Source organism: Brachionichthys hirsutus, chromosome 12 (assembly GCF_040956055.1).
Source record: "Brachionichthys hirsutus isolate HB-005 chromosome 12, CSIRO-AGI_Bhir_v1, whole genome shotgun sequence".
NCBI lineage: Eukaryota > Metazoa > Chordata > Actinopteri > Lophiiformes > Brachionichthyidae > Brachionichthys > Brachionichthys hirsutus.
In genome coordinates this window covers 8,443,993-8,463,933 of record NC_090908.1, presented here as the reverse complement: position 1 = coordinate 8,463,933, position 19,941 = coordinate 8,443,993, and the positions used below count along the sequence as shown (strand labels likewise).

General features: G+C 39.5%; 1 protein-coding gene across 1 annotated transcript in view; it reads left to right on the top strand.

Annotated features, from left to right (window-relative positions):
* Positions 1–11,918: 11,918 nt before the first annotated feature.
* The window catches only part of abca12 (ATP-binding cassette, sub-family A (ABC1), member 12), a 37,480-nt gene continuing 29,457 nt past the window's right edge, over positions 11,919–19,941 (top strand). Inside the window, exons 1-11 of the mRNA XM_068746686.1 lie at positions 11,919–13,252; positions 13,435–13,541; positions 13,765–13,832; positions 14,185–14,222; positions 14,378–14,508; positions 14,804–14,946; positions 16,325–16,492; positions 16,662–16,879; positions 17,433–18,350; positions 18,525–18,631; positions 19,810–19,916. Coding sequence (XP_068602787.1) covers positions 11,919–13,252; positions 13,435–13,541; positions 13,765–13,832; positions 14,185–14,222; positions 14,378–14,508; positions 14,804–14,946; positions 16,325–16,492; positions 16,662–16,879; positions 17,433–18,350; positions 18,525–18,631; positions 19,810–19,916 — 3,339 coding nt within the window. The remainder of the gene's footprint in view (positions 13,253–13,434; positions 13,542–13,764; positions 13,833–14,184; positions 14,223–14,377; positions 14,509–14,803; positions 14,947–16,324; positions 16,493–16,661; positions 16,880–17,432; positions 18,351–18,524; positions 18,632–19,809; positions 19,917–19,941) is intronic.

Below are 19,941 nucleotides of genomic sequence, written 5' to 3'. Positions count from 1 at the left end.
CGAAGCACACAAGAATTTTGAATTAGTCATTGAGCTCAAATATGAGTTACAAAATGGAAGAACTTTGCCTAAGTCAACTTTAAGGAAGCTGATTTGTCTTTGGTTTGGCACAACAACAAGCTTTGGCTAATCGAACAATCTTCCCTTGTGGTGGCCAAGACGGAAAACCAGTAGACCTGCCTTTTTCTGAAACATTTTCTTTTGTTTCACAATACAAGGGTATCACGTCTTCCTTGTAATCTACCTACCCAACCCGCTATGCTGAATGTTTTTTCTTTGTCATGCATTACATCTCGTGACATTTATGACAGCTGAATAGATCATTTATAAAGCTGATGATGTGTTTAACAGGTATTTTATTTCCTTGTGCCAGTATGTTACATCAAATAAAGATATAATGGTTTTATTTTATCAAATGATGTTTTGACAAGAACTGTATTCATAAACATGAACAAAATCGTAGCAGAAAGTGCATACATGTTTGGCATAGAATGGTATTAACTATTTGATAAAACAAAGATAAAATGATTTTTTTTTTGTCTGATGCTCAAATCTGATCCACGGTTTTGTGTAAATGTAGCTAAGACTGATATTGTTTGTGTGAAAAATCTCCTTCCTAGTAAGGAAAACTAAAGCACATTAGTATGTTTTCATTTCTCTGTATTTGCACAAACTGAAATAAAGATTTTTTTTTAATGGAAAAAAATATTTTTTTAGAACTTCTGGATGAATTGCAAATGTCAGTACAATATAATTGCTAGGGAGTAAACACACTCTAAAACATGTAAGGCTAAGGCTTAGCGTTGAAACAGTCTGAAATCCAAAATATGCTCTTCTATCACAAACTCGAAGTAAAAAAAAAAAAGTCCCTTCACTAGTTCCCTGGAGGGCGGTGCTTTCGTTTTGCTGTGCGTTCACGCTCTTCTCCGCAGGTGCCTCATGACACAGGTGTCGCTGCTACCGTGACAAGAGGCGAGGATCGGAGTGTGTTGTTACATTCTTTCTTTTTAAGGATTCTTCTCGTGATTCGACAAGCATTTTTTGTTTGATTCTTTGGAAAGGATTTTGTTATTTTATTTGGGGTTATTTTCTTCTTCCCATAATTCACTATTGCAAAGAGCCTCCTGGGAGTCTCATAGTGCCATGATCAGTAATAATTGGACTGTTTGACAGAGCAGAAGCATCCAGGTAGGCCAAATGGTTCTTACAATATGACATTATTAAGACATGGTTTAATTACACAGTTTATTTTCATCATATTTTACTTCATTCACATGGATCAACTTTTATATATCTACTGTGAATATCAATAATATGTTTCTTATAAAAAAAATCTGTATCTCTTCTCTGACCACTGGATAAGATAAGTACTCCTTAAATACAAGGTTGACATCAAATGGATAATTTTAATATATTGTGTCATTTCAGCCTCCATTACTGATGGCTTTCTTCCAGCAGCTCAAACTTCTTCTCTGGAAGAATTGGCTGATGGTCATCAGACAACCTGTGAGTGTGTTGTTCTTTTCATTCTTTTACCCCTAGATATAATTAGGAGTTAATTACATTAATGGCAGCACTTTCTGACTCAGATAAATAGAGAGATAAAGGGGAAAGATATTCATGTTTAATACGTTTTCCTCTAGATTTGGTCCTTGACTCTGGTCGTCTGGCCTGTGATCATCTTTATCATCATAGCTGTGACGCGCTACCAGTTCCCTCCAGTAATAAAAGAAGCATGTAAGTAGGAAACTCCACAGCATCTTTATCTAGGTCCTTGTTGGATTTCGACTATAATGATAATACAATCACAAATAAATTAATGCTCTGTGCAAAAATAAAAACTTGGAACAAAGAAAGAAAATAAAGCTTTCAATCCGTCATAGTGGAAATGCGTACGTGCCAATTTCACGTTGCCGATAAGATGCCCTGAGAAAACGAGAAATAGACCCTTATACAAATAAAGATTTTCATTTCTAAATGTATCTATAATTAATCAAATATTGTAGCAGATTTTTTCACTTTCTGGCTCTTTCAACCAGGTCATTAAATTAGTCAAGTTAATTTTCCTTCTATTAATGGTAAAGAGGAAGGCAACATCCCTGAATGTGGGAGCTAAAACTAATTAGCTAAAGTTTGTATTAACAAAATATTGACTTTTCATGTTCTTTTTTTTTTTTTACTTTTGGCACCATAAAGAATGTGTGTTGAACATGATTTCACAATCGAGTAAACTGAGACGTGAATGGCCATTCAGATGGGAGCCCATCCCTGCACTGTTGACCTGATGTTTTTATGCCTTTATTTTTGGAACTTGATCACATGTGTCCTCTTTTAACAACCCCACCTTAACATTACAAAGAATCCGTCAGAATAATGAGAAGATCCTTCATATCAAAAATAAATCTGTTATGGAGAACCTTCTTTTTCTTTTATTACTGTAAGTGCTGTATGGTCGACTGTTACCACAAATGAATCAGGTGGTGTGTGATGTCATTTACTGTGAGAATAGATTCTAAAGTGATCGTAGATGTAGTTAGTTTTTAATGCAATGAGAATGAACAACAAAGAAGGAATTTTCTTCCTTGTTTCCTTTAGCCTTCATTGTGTAACTCGTTGCCCTTGAATGCCAATATAAATACTTGTGCTTTTATTATGTATTTTAACACTAGTGAGCCATTTGTTTGAAATGTCACCATTTCCTCTCCCGCTGTTTGCTCAGTAAACAAATCCTACGCAATTAGTTGGGTGGGGTGTATTTATTAACTTTGAGGTCATACACATTATCGAAAGTCAGAATTATTTGTCTTTTTCCTGCCTATAATCATTGATATGACATCAGCTAAATACATAATAAAGGGTTTTAATCTATGAATGACTCAAGTAGTGCTAGTGAAATCTAAAGCTTACCGCAGTATTATCTTTGTCATGTTACCTCCAGGTTATGTGAAACCCCGAAACCTCCCCAGCGCAGGAGTCTTCCCTTTCCTCCAAACCCTGATGTGCAATGCCGACAGCGACTGTCAGACCACATCGCAGCTGGTGGACCCAAGTGTTTCAACATCACCTCGAGCGAAGCAAACAAAATCACGGTACCGCTGTCATCACTACAGATGACCTATTACTCATTATGTGGCCCATACTGCAGGAACACTAAATGTTATATGTCCTTATACTTATAATATCTGTGGTAGCGGGCAGCTGGGTAGAGAAGAGGGTAACACTTACCTAAAACAGCAAGAAGCATCCGGTTTCGATCCCCATCTGTGTGGAGTTTGTTTGTTCTCCCTGTGTCTGTGGGGATTCTCTCTGGGTTCTCCGGTTTCCTCCCACCTACAAAAACATGCAGTGTTTTTTCGGTGAATTGGTTGCGGTAACTTGTCCATGGGTGTGAGCGTGAGTGGTTGCCTGTCCGCGTGGCCCTGCGATAAACTGGCATTTCATGCAGTCTTCCTTCATTATTTGTCTCAAGTACATACGGTCATGGAATATTTTCAGAATTATTGACTCTCCTTTTGGAGCAAAGGCTCACGTGTTGTCATTGGGATCTACATTTCAGAAGAAGTAACGAAAACTGGCTTTAAGTAGACATTTTTGCGTAGATGTCAACCCAACACTTTATGCCGCCAAGTTTTTAATGATTTACCATGGATACGGCATTGGCAAAATGTTACTAAATTATACACACAATATCTCTGCTATTACTTTAGCCAGATCTGCCTTTCGGAATTCATTCAGTACTGTATACCGGGCGGTAAAAAAGTATGTAGACTCTGGTCAATTTCAAGGAGCCAATAAGTCCTTAATCCTTAAAGTTTGTGTGTGTGTATGTATGTAAACTATAATGTTTAATTATAGTGTCTCATTTTATTTCTTTGACAGGGACTTTTCTTTTCCACAAATGGAATATTTCTCGCTGAATATTACCCAAAGCAATAATGATCCTGCAAAACTGCTTCACCTCTTCAGGAACATGTTAGGTATGTTGTATGTTATTCTGATTTAGATTTATTTAAATGCACAGTGACAAAAAAAAAGAGTGACAAGAAGACTTAAAACAGAAAAAAAAAAAGCTTCCTGATTTCCTGCAAGATAAAGACATCAATGCTGGTTTTCTACAGTAAGAGTTGTAATCTGCTAATGAGTTTTAAGATGCTGCAAACACATATCACAGGATGAAAAGTTGTCAGTTTTAAAACATTTTGTCCAAAAATCCTTTTCTTTTTGATTTTGCCTACCTAGTCTGCAATATGTGTTATAAGGTGAGCACGATATTATGCAGTTATTTAACTAAATGCATTATTATGTTAAAGGTTCACCTCAGCCAGGAGGCTTTTACATGAACATCACCAATATAACTTCAGGAGGAGATAAGGTGAGTTTTCTAAGACATAATGGAAGGAGAAAAACAGCATATGATAAAAAAAGGTTTGTTCCTTCAATGCCACAGTGGCAAAATCTTATTTACGATCTTATGCATTGGAAAAAAAAGCCAGTTGAGCCCTTATTCTTTGCCAGAAAAATTACAGAAGAAATATAAAGAACGTGTATTAATTAGAAAAAGTATATTTTGTATTTATTATCCCTTTAAAGCCAGCCCCATGAAGTAATAGCTGGAACACTCAATTTCTTTGGAAAATAAGGTCTTAATGGAACTGGACAAATTTGTCAAAAAAAAACCGAATTGTTTATATAAGTGCTCTAATTTATGTAACTTTTGCAAAATCCAACATTTATTTAATGGAAAATGCAGATGCATGTGTTGGCTTGTATCTATCAGCTTTGTCAGGGAAAAAAATAAATCAAATGTCTAAAGTAGACGTCTCAAAATCCTGAAAGGCCAAGTGTATCAAATATGATAAGTTTGGCAATAAAGGGTTAAAACTAGAAGATAAACAACCCTGCGCAGGGCATTAAGTAACAGAAGATTTGGTGGAATGGAGTGTGGCACAGTATGTATAAAGCCAAACCTTTGAAATGTTGATACAAAATTTCAGTGGTTCAGCATTTCAAAGGTTTAAACTATCCAAAATAAAGTGGCCGCAGTGGGTACAAATTGCATTTGTACAATTATAAATTATGCATATCCCGATCATTTTAACTTAAAACATTTAACATAAAAACAATGATTGGTTCCCATGGCAGCTGAAACGAGCTGTAGCAAGTTTGATTTGCAATTCCATTAGAATGATCATATATCATATCACTGTTTGAATTTACGTTTTAATGAATATCTGAGTCCATATAAATCTTATTCCTTGCAGGAGAACTTGAAGAAAAATCTGGCGTCAATGAACGTGATTAAAAGAGCCATCTGTACTTTGCCACATTCCTTGATGAACAGAACGCTGCCCAACGTCATCTCCTATGCTTTGCACTCTTTCTGCAAGTCGAACAGCACCCCCTTTGAAGTGTCACTCGGCACACTCAACAAGGTCCGTGTGTTAATTTGCTTGAATATACATAGTGCATGGATTGTTGTGTTTTTTTTTTTTTTTTTATGAAATTGCCTCCGGTTTTCAGATATTGGCAGGCCTGATGGAGACAAATCCGGAGGAGATGGCGAAGGTGGCAGGGGCAGCATTGTTGGTGTTTGATCGACTGCAGAATGAGACTTCACTGTGGGAAACCTTACTAGCTATTCCCCAGGTCTTCACCTCTGGCTCGATTTACGAAGCACTGGCCAGTGCAGATGTCCTACTCACCAACATCAACAAGTAATATGCTTTTAGTGATGGAACAATTCAAACTCAAATAATTTGTTCGATCAAGGGGGGGGGTAAGCCTCTGTAATTTAAAAAGTATTGTGTAGACCTGCTTCAAACAGAAAAGTGTTGTGAGGTAATGCTTTTGTTGTGATTTGGCACCACAAATGTATTGAAGTACCAAACCGAGTTTCAGTAAGACTTTTTGGATTTGGCTTTCAAATACATGTCAAGTGTTTCCTGCGGATATTGTTTTAGCTGTTGAATATTTTTTTCTCCTTTGTTTTTTCAAGATCTTTGACAGTCATCCAAAGCCATTTTCCTGAAGCGAGTGAATCAATTTCAACAGCGCATTCATTGATTGATTTAAACTTTTTGCTGGTCCGCTACGCCCATCTCTGGCCTGACAGAGGTAATTTGTGCCGCGAGCCTCAACGTTTAAAGGTGTTTTTAATTGAATTATTTTAGATTTATTTTATTTCTACTAAACAAATAATAAATTACCTGCACATTGGATGATACACCGGTACTCAGATTGCAGTATAATGTGTTAAAATTCGGGTTCAGTCTGACGTCAGAATACCCGAGAACTGTTGTCTTTATTTATCTATTTGTGATGTTCAAATGTCATCCGCGTTTAAATTGTGGTCTTTCTCTGCTTAGATGTGACAATTTCCCTTGGAGACATTTTAATTGTGGAGGATGGTGTAAACTTGGGTATCATAATGGATTTCCGGTTATCGCTGGACGTGGTATGTGTTAACCGAATAAAATAATGTATATCGTCATACTTTAATTTCCTTAAGTTAAGGAGCGATGACACTCTAATGTCTGTTTGTTAAGTGTGCATTTAGATCCAGCAACCTTTTAGATTAACATAAATGCTCAAGAGAAAGAGAGGATGATAACCTGGCACAGTTTAAGGGAGGTATAACCCGACCTTTAACCCCTTTAAAGCTTCCAAAATAAGAATTTATATCCTGCTTATATCTATAATGTGATAATTAGGTGCAGTTTGCCAGATAGTTTCCCCCTTTTTTCCACTTTTAGTACTAAGCTTGACAAATTATCTCCTGACTGTCGCTTTGTATTTTATGAAAGTTACATGTGCTGTCCAAAATGTCCGCCTGTTGCTGTGATGCAAGGCCGTTTGTGGTAATAAGTGTCGCACAAAAGATTGACTTTTACTCTATTTCTCCTCTAGGCCATTGTCCTGGCACTGGACAAACAAACTGCACATGACCGCTTGTGCAACATCAACGCTAATCCAAACGTGTTTGCATCTATTGAAGAACTGTGTACAGAAGGAAATTTGAGCCGTATACTGGAAAGGGTTTCTCCAAGCCTGTTGGCCAAAGAGGTAAATAGGAATGGTATGAATGGGTATCGTCAGATGAAAAAAAAGAAGCTATAAAGACATATGTATAATTCTTCTTTCCTCCTCCGTAGATTTTCCTGGCATGGAGTCAGCACATCGCTGCTGCTGATATTTCCTTTGCTAACTCACTACTGCAGAACCTGATGGGATTTGGCGGACAGGAAATCACCAACACAGAGGAAAGGGCCCGGCGTAGCACAAGTGCACAAGATTCTAAATTTGATCTGTAAGTATACAATCTAAGAATTGCCTCTCGGGCATCAATAGAGCATTTGAATCTAATCAAATTGTTTCCTCACATATTTTACTTTATGATAGAAAAAACCTACCACATTGAGTTTCTTTCTTATGTTTGTATTTTTACCTTCTGTTTTATACTCTGTCGGACAAATCTGATGTATCTAAGAGATTTGATGTTACGCACTTTTCTTGCATCTTTATATTTTGGCAGGGTTTCGGGTGTTGTTCGAGTGGTGCTGGAGGTTGTAAAATCTGTGCCTGAAGGACAGTTACTGAGCGAAATGATCCTCGGGGTTGGCTTTGAGTATATAGAGAGAGCCGCACAAGCCCTTGATTTTGCTGAGAGTAAGTATGCATAATAACCACTGTTAAGCATGGCATTTTTTCGTACTGTTGCTTTTTTTTTTCATTGAGAAACTAAATGAAAAAATAAGGTGCTACACCAAAAGTATTTTTGGTGTAGCACCTAAAAAGATGAAGCAAGAGCAACATATCCACAGGCCATAATACTTAAAAAATAACCAAATGCAGTTTATTTGCCTGCCAATGAGAGGTGAAAGTCCACACCCTTTCTCAGGAGAAATTAAAGTACTGAAGCAAAATACAACAAGAGGAGTTAACACAAAGGAAATGGTCGCACACATAATATGCTCACACACTCTCAAACAAAGGGGGGGGGGGGGAGACAAAAAAACCTGTGATGTATCATGGAACAGAAATGAAGGTTAGGTGTCTAACGCAACAGAAGTGTATCCTTTTCAAGTGGTTTCAACAAGTACTTTTATCACTAAACGGTGATTGCCCTTGTTAAATACTTGTTTTATGCACTCTCCAGAATTTGTGGAAAATGGCTTGAGAGATGCTGAACAGCTACAACAAACGTTTCTAATCCTGATGACAAACCAGTCTGCAGCAAAAATGGGGATTTCCCATGTTTTGGACAGCGCAGCAGAAGCAATTCTGAAGGTACTGTATGGTGAACCAATGCAAGGCATTTGGTCTAGTCCCTCAAAATGTTGTTACTTGTATGTGTTTTCTTTTTTAAATGCTTGCCCATATCCCGTGATGAGCTGGCGTCTCGTCTCTCGAAAATAGCATGAACAGACAATAAAAGCAGCAAGTACTTATCAGCTGGTACTTTTTGCCTTTGTTTCCTCAGATTCTCGTGTCTGAGAATTTAACCTGTGAGGATATCTTGAGCTCCTTCGAATGGCTCTTAAACACAAAGAGCATGGACATTACACTTTGGAGGACACTAATTTGCTCAGACAGCCCTGCTAGTCCAATCCAGATGGAATTTTTGCAAATCTTTACAGAGGTAGGTCCTTGAACTGCATTTAAATTGTCTCAGTGTTTTGATGTTTTAAAATGTATTTATTTTATGACTAACATGAATGATTTGTAAGTTTGTTTGTTTTTTACACAAATTTCAGAATTTTATCTTTGAATTGTAAAAAAAATTGAAGACTTTGCTCCAAATAAAAGTCTGCAGCTAAAGATGCTTTAAAAATAGAATAGTTGATTTATCTAAAATTAATGTATCAATATTCTAACAATGTTCAGAAAGCTTAGTTTCAGGCACTTAAATAAAACATATCCGACATAAATGTTTTGAAGAAATGCCAAAATATTATTTCAAATTAAGCAATGTAAATAATTCTTGTTCATATATTGCGTTTCCACAGCCATTACCTACTCCCGAAGGCAATGTAACACTTTCCATCTTTGTCGATGAATTGCAAAAGTTGTGCAATAAAACTCTGGAGTTTGGAACATTTTTGGGAAGCGTGCCGGCAACACTGGGTGTGGTGGACTGGATGAACTGGACTTCAGACGATACTCATGACATTCCTGAAACTCTTCAACAAAGGTTTCGAATAAACTGTGACCTAGAAGAAATGCTGCTTTTTGTAACTCTTATTAGTTTGGTAAAAATCTCGGCCAGGAGTGATTTGTGAATGTTGGTGTCAAGCACATTTTGAACTTGATTTATTAAACTGGTATTGCCCTCACTGAATACCAGTCTGATTTTCCACATTTAGTAACGCTAATGATGTATGACTGGGGTTACTTCAAACCGAAAGAGAAAGTAGATTTAAACATGACTATTCCTATTAGAAAAAAAGACTTGGAACAGTCCTTAAATAAGAAACAGAGGAGCCTAATAAAAATAGCCTTCACTAGGATTGAGCCAAATACAGTGTCTACATTTATGTCACAATATGTCATCGTGTTGTTTCAGTTCTGGCATCTTGCCTTGACTATTTAATTATGACTCCTTGTTTGAGCTTAGAGGTTGGCTTAACACTCTGTAACGTCTACATCGCTACATAATTGATGAGATGAGAGAGAAATTATTAAATGTTTATGTGACAAAATCTTGCTGTCACAATTCTCTGTCATATGCATCTTGAGCCTCCCTTGCGCAATCCCAGCAGCGAACAAATTCTGATCACAATAAACATTTGCTAACAAAGTTCTAAAAAAAAAGTTATTATTATTATTTTGTAGTTCAGTCTTACAGTCCTAAATTTAAAACAAATAAAGTGTAGCAAATATAATGTAGACCAATATATATATTTTTTCCTCAGAGTTGGAATTTTACTCCTGTTGGATAAGACAAATGGTTAAATTTAGTTTCCCGACTGGATGTTTTTGATAAAATGCACAATGTCTCATTTTGTGCTGTCACTCTGTTTTGCTTGCAGTTTAATCATGTCCCTGGTAAAGTTTGGAGAAATGCTTGAGAAAACGCAGCTGTGGCCTGGGATGGAAAAATACTTCCACATGGCCTTCTGGATTTTGAACTACAGGCCTGGTCTTACAACTCAGCCACCAAACTGTGAGTTCTCTTCTCTTCTCTTCTCTTCTCTTCTCTTCTCTTCTCTTCTCTTCTCTTCATTCACAAAAAGATTCACCTAGAGTAGACCTCTAGTAGTAACAGTATTCACCTAGTAGTAACTAAACATTGAACAGTAAACATGACCATGCATGTACAAATACTGCAGGTACTCTGACACCTATCGAATACTGCAATACTGGTTTCAATTGGCCACAGTTTGTCCATGCAATGGTTCAAGCCCTGACGTCACCAAACCAAGACGTGTTGTTGAAGTAAGTGGAAATAAATCATGGTGTGTGTGTGTGTGAGAGAGAGAGAAAGAGAAAAAGCATTTGATGCTCTTTTTTTATCATTCAGTAATAAAATCATACGTGAAGCAACCAATAGCTCCCAATGAGCTAAAGTCTTGCATAAATGTGAATTTAAGCATACAGACTGACAATTTGAAACTTGTTTGTCAGCCTAAAGTTGTTTCTAAAAGCCGTGTTCTCTTTCAATATTCTCTTTTGCCTTTAGTTGCCTCAAAGGATCTGTGAATCTGTTGCACCATGTATATGGTGACACCTATAGATTGTGGGCAAGATCGAATGTCCATGCCTTCGGTGATGATATACAAACTGCCTTTCTGACAAACCTGACGCTCTACCTGGACGACTTCATCCAAAATGTTTCCAAACTTACCGACCAACAAATCGCCAACCCTAACGTCACGGCTCCCCTCGTCGGTCACCTATTTCAAGTCACGGGTCTGTCACCACTGCTGCCTCTCCTCTTCAGCAGCCATCCCATCAATGTCTCCACAGTGCTGGATGTTGCCTCTACAATTGGCAGACTCAACCAGCCCATTTTGACCTTCAATGTGACAGACCCAGCGATGGCTGAACTAGAGCTTTTGACAAGGCAGTTGTGCTCTCTGGACAACCTCACCTTATCAGTCTCCCACATCATAGGACACTCTCTGATTAAGTATTCTATTTATTTCAAGTCTGACGAGGTGGCCCGGCTCAAGAAAGCCCTTCAGCCTTTCAAAAACCAGACCTCAGCAGCATATGTAGAGGCCATCATCAATGCCATGGAGCAGCTACAGGCAGTGATCGACTCTTCAAACGGTGACCCAACTCAAATCATTTTTGCATACATACGAAAACTTCAGGAATTTGTGAAGTCTCTGTGTGGACTACGAAAAATCCAACAAATCACGTTACCCAATGGTGACCTGAGCGCCGCACAGGTCACTGATCTCAGTGCGATGTCAAATGGCATTGTTGACCTCGTTACACTTGAAAGCCTTCAGAATCTGAGTCAAGCCGGACCGGAGGCTGCTCAGAACATTGTTATACAAAGGTTTGTGGCGTTGCTACCACCCGAGGTCCAAGGAAAAGCATTTAATTTTCTTCAGGATTTTAAGGCTCTGCAATATCATGTAGCTCAACGTGGAGCAGGCCATAACTGTTCGGCTGCCATCTCAGAAATCTTTGTTATCTTGGATCAGGTATTGGATGTGGTGCTTTCGGCCAATGGCACCATCCAAATAGCTGCAGACAACCCTTTATTGACAGGGAATAGTCACGAGGAATCTGCATCCTTGTTCTTTCCTCTCCTCCTTTCCTCAGAGGATTCCGACGCCGTGGAAACATTCAGACGCACTCTTAATTTCATCAGACATATCGTGTCTAAGCCAAATATAACTGTGTCTGATGTCCAGAATGCGCTGAGACAGTCAAATCTAACCATCGCAGAGCTGAACTTCATCGCTATGCTAGCTGGAAAGGCCAACATTAGTGCCCTGCTGGATAATGTAATGGACATTGTTGATGCTCAGCAGTGTTTTGAAACAAGACCTGACCCGAGTATGTGTGTTTTGGAATTGATAAAGAGGGTCAGCAGTTTTTTGATAAATATCCCCGCTCTCCGTAACGAGACAGCCATCATTTCCTTTGTTTCACAGGTTGTCAGAAATGCCATCATTAACGCCTTCCAACTTAAGTTGCCGTTGAATGACACCTTGGCAAATGTCACAATGAGCCTCCAGCAGAGCAATCTGTTGACTCCCGAGATTAATAATGAATTAAGGGTGCTGGAAGGTCTGATAAATGTCGCCTTCGGTTCACTACCAGGCAACAACAACTTCAACATCACTACGACGAACCCCACGGAGGCTCAGATGGTGTATTTGAAATTGATAGACTGGTACTTGAGCAGGGTGATAAATATCACCAGCAATAGCACGTTCTCAGAGCTAATCCAGCCCTTTTTCCTCGTGACACAAATGCAAGTGTCGTTACAGCTGGCACAGACTAATTTCTCTTTATTTGTGAGTAACCAGGTTGAGTTCCTGCTAAATAATCTACAGTACCCATTGGACGGTGCAGGACTTCGGAAAATTGGCCTTTCTGCAGTTGATATTTCTCGGCAGCTGTGTGAATTAATCTTTTTTAACCTGAGAGCTCAGAATAACATTCCGGGTTCTATGCCAGTATTCAACACAACCGTTCTGCGTGTAGCTGAGTTTCAAGTAAAGCTTTACCTCAGCTCCATTGAGATGTGGATGAAACAACCCAGCGTCCCATTGGTCCTCACCAATATTCTCCAATGGGGAAATGCCTCCATAAATATCTCCACCCCTTTAACAGACACACAACGTCTACTGGGCACAATTGTGCAGTTTCTCAGCGCGGAAGAGCTGGCTAACCTCTACATCGTTGGCAACGTCACTGAGTCCCTGAGAAAAGCCTTGATGGTGGCAGAGCAACCAGGAGGGCTACAGAGTGACCAATTCATAGATGCCATCGTTGAGGCAGTCCAGGTCTCAACGCAGTCACTGATAGAATCCACGGCCCCCATGCTGCTCGATGTACAGCAAGATATCACGGACATTGTGCGAAACTCACTTAAACTCATCATCCAACCAAATATGAGTTTTGCCTCATCACGCAACGTCTCCATCATCATCCTTCAGAGAGCTGAGAAAGTCCTCCAAACGATTCTATCTAAACGGGTTGCTGATTTCCTGATTCCTGTATTCAGAGTTGCAACTTCATACGTTGAAGCCATCTCGACAGTCAATGGACCAGACTGGTTCAATCAGTTGTGAGTCATATGTTTCCATTACTTCAGCCATTGTATGTTATGCAATAGAAACCGGCTTGAAATAACTCTGTATTCCGCCACAGCTAACTCATATTCAGAGTACAGACGTTCCTACGGTGCTTTGATGAGCTTTCTGGGAGACCTGATCAGTTGTGCAATAGTCATGTCTTGTGTTTCATTAGAATCTTCAATCAGCTGAAGACAATCCAGAGCCTCCTGCCTGCAAACGCCTCAGCTCAGGCCTACCTTTCGGTTGCCAGCAACATCACTCAATTCATTCTAGATCGAGGCAAGTTGGCTTCATGTTACGTGACGATGAACTCAAGGAATGCTGATCACTTTATTATAAGCAGTTTACACCAGATTACCTGAGAGATTTGGATTAAGATTTCACAATATTTTAGGGATCTGCCAACGCCTCCACTCTAAGCTTCAAACCAAAGATTGTGTTTGTATGACTGACAGTGACAGTGGTTTATTCACTCTTGAAATTCCATTTCTTGATATTTCAGGCAACATGAGTGTCTGGGGAAGTTTCGGCAATGAAACACTTGACATATTGTCATTAATCTCATCCCAGGTAAGGCATACTACACTTTGACACGCATTTACAACAAGTTCAAGATTGTAATTATTTTTCATTCTTGCAATAAAATTTAGTTCAACTTAATTTCAAACATTAAATCTTCACTAGGTCTATGTTAAGCATAAATTCAAAATAAAATAGAGCATCACTTCTGTTGCTACTAGGAGATCCAAATCGCACCTGCGATCATATAGGCTGGTTGTCCATGTATTTTAGTACAGGATTTCTTATCATTACAAACAGATTTAGAACATCAACTTAATCTAATTTAATTTCATTTGAATTGGAGGAAATCTGACAAAAGTTTAAATTTAGTCCTTGTTTTTTTTATCTCTCTCTTGGACAGCTGATGATGGGGAACATTGACGAAGACACATGGGTGAGGTAGGATTAATTACCAGTTGTTATGAAAACAAGCCAGCAAATCTGTTCAATGCCTGTTAGAAAGTGTATTATTATTATTTTTCTTCTTCTTATTATTATTATTGTAGAGCAAATGTCCCTGTTAAATGAATCAAATGCCATTTGTTTCATCACAGACTTAGGGAGTTGCTTAGTCCCCTACTGTCAGCTTTAGAAGGAACAGAGCTCTGGGACTGCATCCAATCTGCTGTCACATTGTCCGAAAAAATCATTACAGTTATGGGGGAAATAAAGCGACAGGAGAATGGTAAGGAGACTAGTGAACCGCTATTGTCTTACAAAAAGTTTGCTTTAAGAATCATTGCTGCTACACAGCGAGGAGCGGCAGCAGTCAAACACTGAAGGAAGAACTATTTCTAATGTTCAGTGCACCGCATGCGTAAATCTGTTATTATACTGTCACGAAGCACACACACACACACACACACACACACATACCCTACCTTTGTATTGTATCATCATTATCATTATTACGTTTGATATTTTTCATAGATGTATTTTTTGAAAAGCCTTCATTTCGGTGAAACCTTTCTTCTTTCCAGTGTTTATTCAAAGCCTTCAAGTTCCAGTGGTGACCCTGACGAGAGCGATTGCTCAGTCTGCAAACAGCAGTTATTTCAACATATCTGACATCACAGAAAGGATGCAGCTCGCCATTCAGAGCACGGTGCAGGCAGTTCGGCAGGTTAGACTGGCACTGTTTTTTTCCACCATTGGATGCCATTCATACTCAGTGTTATTGTTTCGTCACAGTCATTTGCTAGCACCTGGTTGCGGTTCTTCGTTGTTTGCAATCTGTATGTTCCATCTGCCTGCATAGTTATTTGTGCAGGCAGATGCTGTGGATTTGCGGCATTCTCACGCAGGGTTACAAAAGCATGTTGGCGTGGTTAGCGATCCTGCCAAGAGGCAGCCCGTCACTCGGAGGATGGTTGGTATTTGTTGCTTGTTTGTCCTGCCGGTTTCAAACGGGAAGCGGCACGAACAATAGAAACTAAAAGACAAAACCGCATTGGTGCTTGTCCAATTTGTGATTTTTAATTGTTCAAAGTAGAGAAAATGTGCATGTATGCATGTTGGCATCTAAAAGAGTGGTACGCTGAAGTGTTTCCATTATTTTGTCCACACCAAATAAACATGAGGATAAAATATTATGAACACTTTTCAGTGTAATAAAATGTTCATGGCACTAATCATTGTTTGAGCAAAAATAACAGAACAGTCATTATCACCTCTGACAATGTCAATAAATATATTGTATTGTCATTTTGCTGACCACTGGCATTTATTAGATTCGTCTGTGATTGTGCAGCTACCTGGTAAATTGGTAACTTTAGTACTATGCTTTATATAAAGCTGGAGTTTTATATGAAGACAATCCTCTTATTCACTTTATTGCTGACAGCAAAGAAAGGAATCTGGGGAAAATGTCCAGTCTGATTATATTCAAGGGTAAACGTCTGCCTTACAAATGAAGATTTATCTCGTCCGGAAGCAAAAGTGGAAAAATAAAAAATAAGATGACCTTAGACTGCTGTAAAACTAGATCTGAGCTGCTGGGGAGTAGCTTGTGTTTGAGTTGAATTTCATTTAACTCTTCCTTTAAGGATCATTTTAAAGCTCTTTTTTCTTTATATAACTCCACCATTTTATTATGTAGCTATTGTGGTCAGAGTTAACCTAAAAATCTGCTATCAAATGGACTCCAATCATGTGTGAAGTCATATACTAGAAGCCGATCACAATCAAAGACAGTACTGCTCTGCCTCCTGTGAACTCTCTGTTTTTTAACGTACATTGCACATGCATACAGTTCATTATGGTGTATGTGGGTGTGTGCCTGTTATTTCAGCTTGTGGAAAAACACAATGCTTTCGTGAGTTTTTGTTTTCTCCCTTTTTTTCTTTTTGTTTTGCTTTGCTGTTACCACAGAGATTTTAGTATGACCTTTATATCTTTTGCTTTTGTCTCCTGGACACTTTGTTTGGATAAATGAACTGGTTTGCACCCAACAATGCACATGAAACACAATAACACTTGTCTTTTCTTCACATACCCCCCAGGGTAATGGCACGTTGAATTGCACGACTGTTCTCATGATATGGGAGCCAGTAAGACAGGCAGCGGGATTAAACTCCAGTACCATGGCTGTGTGGTGCAGCATCCATGTGCAGCCTATTTTAGAAGCCTACAGTGAAGCGATAAGGTTCTACTCCCATCTCAACATGAGCGTGAGTAGAAACAATAAAAAGAAAAAGATTGAATGACTCTCAATTTGATTCTCAAATCACACTCTAATCTTAGAATAGGTGTGAATATTTTTGGCCACACGAGGGCAGCGTTTACATGCAGAGACAGACGCTCATGAACAGTCGATCTCTTTCCTATGTGTCTGTACAGCAAACACATGTGGGACCAGTGACCGCGAATGCCACAGTTGCCAGGGTGGTCAGCATGGTGCACACTGTCTTCCAAATCACGATTAACAGCACACGTGTGACGCAGCAGCTTGTTATGAGCTTCTCCAACGAGGTCAACGTTTTGACAGGCTGGCCTCTGAGCCCCGAGGCACAGCTGTGCTTTACCAACATGATCCAGCACATCCTGCTTCAAAACAGGTGACTGTCTACAGATGCAAATACAATTATTGTATTATGAGGAGCGTGCCCCCCCCCATCAGTGTGGTCATTATCTACTGTGATTAGAATGAGAAGCCATCATAAATCAGTTATTTTTTTATGGATTTATCCAGATTATTGATGACGGCCCAACCAGGATTCAGTTGGAGACATCATTTCTTTTTATACTCCGGCTTCAGTAATCAGCCGACCAGGGAATTGTGTTGCAGGGAATTGTTCAGGTCCCAATACACGAGTAATAGAGCATTGACCACAGTGGATTCTATACAGTCTACCATAGAAGAATGAGGGCGGGGATATAAGAAATTTTAATCTCGTTGTACAATGACAATAAAATATTTCTATTCTATTCTAAGTTGAAATCAGAACCCAGGAGAAATGCTACCTCTGATCAACAGAATTATTGTTTAGAGAAAGTGGGAAAAAAAGATTTCCTGCGTGTTTTTCAATCATCTTTTTTCCCCCTAATTAATTTAATATATCTCTGCATAATGAACTTGGCTTGATATTCATTTAATTCCCCTTCCCACAGTTTGACTTCCTTCCAACTCCTCACGGATAATCTGCCTGACTTGCCTCCAACCCTCCGGGTTTACATTAACGCCACAGAGAAAGCACTGGGACACATCTTGAACAACTCCGACCGTTTGCAAGACCGCGACTCTTCTATGGATGTCTTCAGAGAGGCAGTCGAGATCTTCCTCGCTCAATGCTTTCCTTCATCTTCCGGAAACAATGAGCATGTCATCTCTGGGATATTGCGGGTAGTTGTCAAAGAGTTGATAGATGGGAAGGCATTTGGTGATGCGGCAGTGGTTTACGAGGCGTTGGAGCGTTTTCTGGCATCAAATGACATAAGCTTGTTCGTGGAGAGGTTTGATGAGATGTTTGCATTTTTGACCGACACGAATGCATCGGGACTTAACCTGCTGACTCAGCTTCTACCCAAACTGTACAATGCCCTCCGGCCTCTCTTGTCTGTTTTGGTCCAGATGTTTGTGGATATTCCAGCTCCCTTTGAGGTGTTGGAGGATTTTTCTGAAAACATTGGGGGACTGCTGACACATTTATTAAACACAGGTATTCTTCTTCCCCTCATGGAAACCTATGGATTAAATATGCATCAGTACGAAATGCCATATGGCAATAATTCAGTGATGGGCCGATACAGACGCGAGGCACTGCCGCTTCCACCAAGAACACCTATGGATTCCTTTGAAGACCTCTTTTCCCTTGACTATGAAGAAATGGCCATAGCTCTTGCTGTCCCTCCTAAAGCAGAAGACATTTTGGAGACAGTCCATATGTTCTTTGCCAATCCTGATCTGAGAATTGTGTTCGTGGGAGTTGCACGTGATTTACAGTGGGGCTTGAACGCCTCTCAGGAAAACACCCTTGATGCTGCCCTGGGGATTGCCTCATTCTTAACTCTTCCTGACACAACTAAAACGTAAGTCTTATTTATGCTGGAACAAATATGGCCAGGAAGTACTTTTCAAGCTTCAGATATAAATGTAAACTAAAATATATTTGAATCTTATTATTATTCTCTTTTTTTAAACATTTATTTTATGTGTTATTTTGACCGCAATTTGATAAACTGTCCTCATTCAATCTTCCGCAGATCGTCATTGCATCTCTTGGCGGATGCTGTTAACAATATCCCTGATGAATTTCCATTCTTCTCAGAGCTTAAGGATATTGCCAGCACGCTTGCCAGTGAATCTGAAGGTAACTTAATGGTTTGGATCCACCTCCTGTCTAAGCACTAACAACCCATTTGGACTCAGGGCAACCTCATAATGAGAAATTAACTACATTTAACTCATTAGTTAACTGGAGAATTCCCAAATGAATTATGTTATCATTTTAGTTTCTTCCAATTAACTTTACCCACTGAATCCAACAATTTGCTTCCCTCTCATACTTACCGGTAGTTAAATTGGTGCTGTACACGCTGCACTATATCTAGTGTGTACATACTATCAGTTGTGGCAGAATTTACGGCAGTATTAAGAGTAATTGTTTTCTTTGATTTTTATAACGATTGCAGGACCAAAAACCTTTTTTCCCCCTGTTGTATAAATAATTGGAGTTTACCATAATTCACTCTGGCAATGTGAGGAAAAAGACCTTGCATCCCCTCAGGTTGAGCTTTCAAAGAGTCCCAGGCCATATGGCTCCTCTCCAGTGGAAAACCACTCGGCACCTTTTTAAACCTCATTAGCAAAGTAGAATTCAATCATTTATCCCGCCCACCCTTGCTAAACATCTCCCCATCCTCCCACACAAGTGGACATCCATGACCTCCTTTTAATTGGCATCTGTGCTTATGTGATAATGTTTTTAGTGCATGCAAATTCTTTTAGGAGCAGCAGTTTCACTTCTCTAAAGCCCCCACCCCCCTCCCCCCCCCCCCCCCCCCCGCCGTGCATTCTTGCCATGCATTCTTGCCACGCACACAGACACAAAAATACACACCCAGAGTGAACTGTAATTGCAAAGGCTCTGAGGTCTCGAGCACCCTGAGATTAAAATTCAGCATTGTCTAATTTTGGCCTAATTAAATATTCTGTCATCGCGTCTTGTTGCCTGAGGTAGTGCCTTTCTTAGGGCTTGTCAGATGTGTTTTAATACACGGCAGCAGCTAGTAGTGCTGGCCCCTCTGGCCCCATCAGTCCCACACAGGCTTTTACTTTGAGCACATCATTTGCTCCTCACCGCCCGACAACGCTGTCCTGTAATGGTGCGAGTCGTAATGAGGCCCAGTGGGATGTCATGTTATTCTGTCACCTCACAGACCTTATTGCCTTCTTTTTTTTTTATAATCACCATCCTATCTTCCTGTCTGACTCAGATAACCTGTCTCCTGCCCTTATTTTCCTTACACTCCTTTCCTCCCTTCACAGAAAACCTGATCCTCATGCAACAGACCATCAAAACAGCGTTTGGGCTCCTCCGTATCAACCTGAGAGATGAGGAATTCAAAGAAAATCTTGACCTCTTGATATCCCAGGTCTTTGCATTCCTCGTGCATTTGT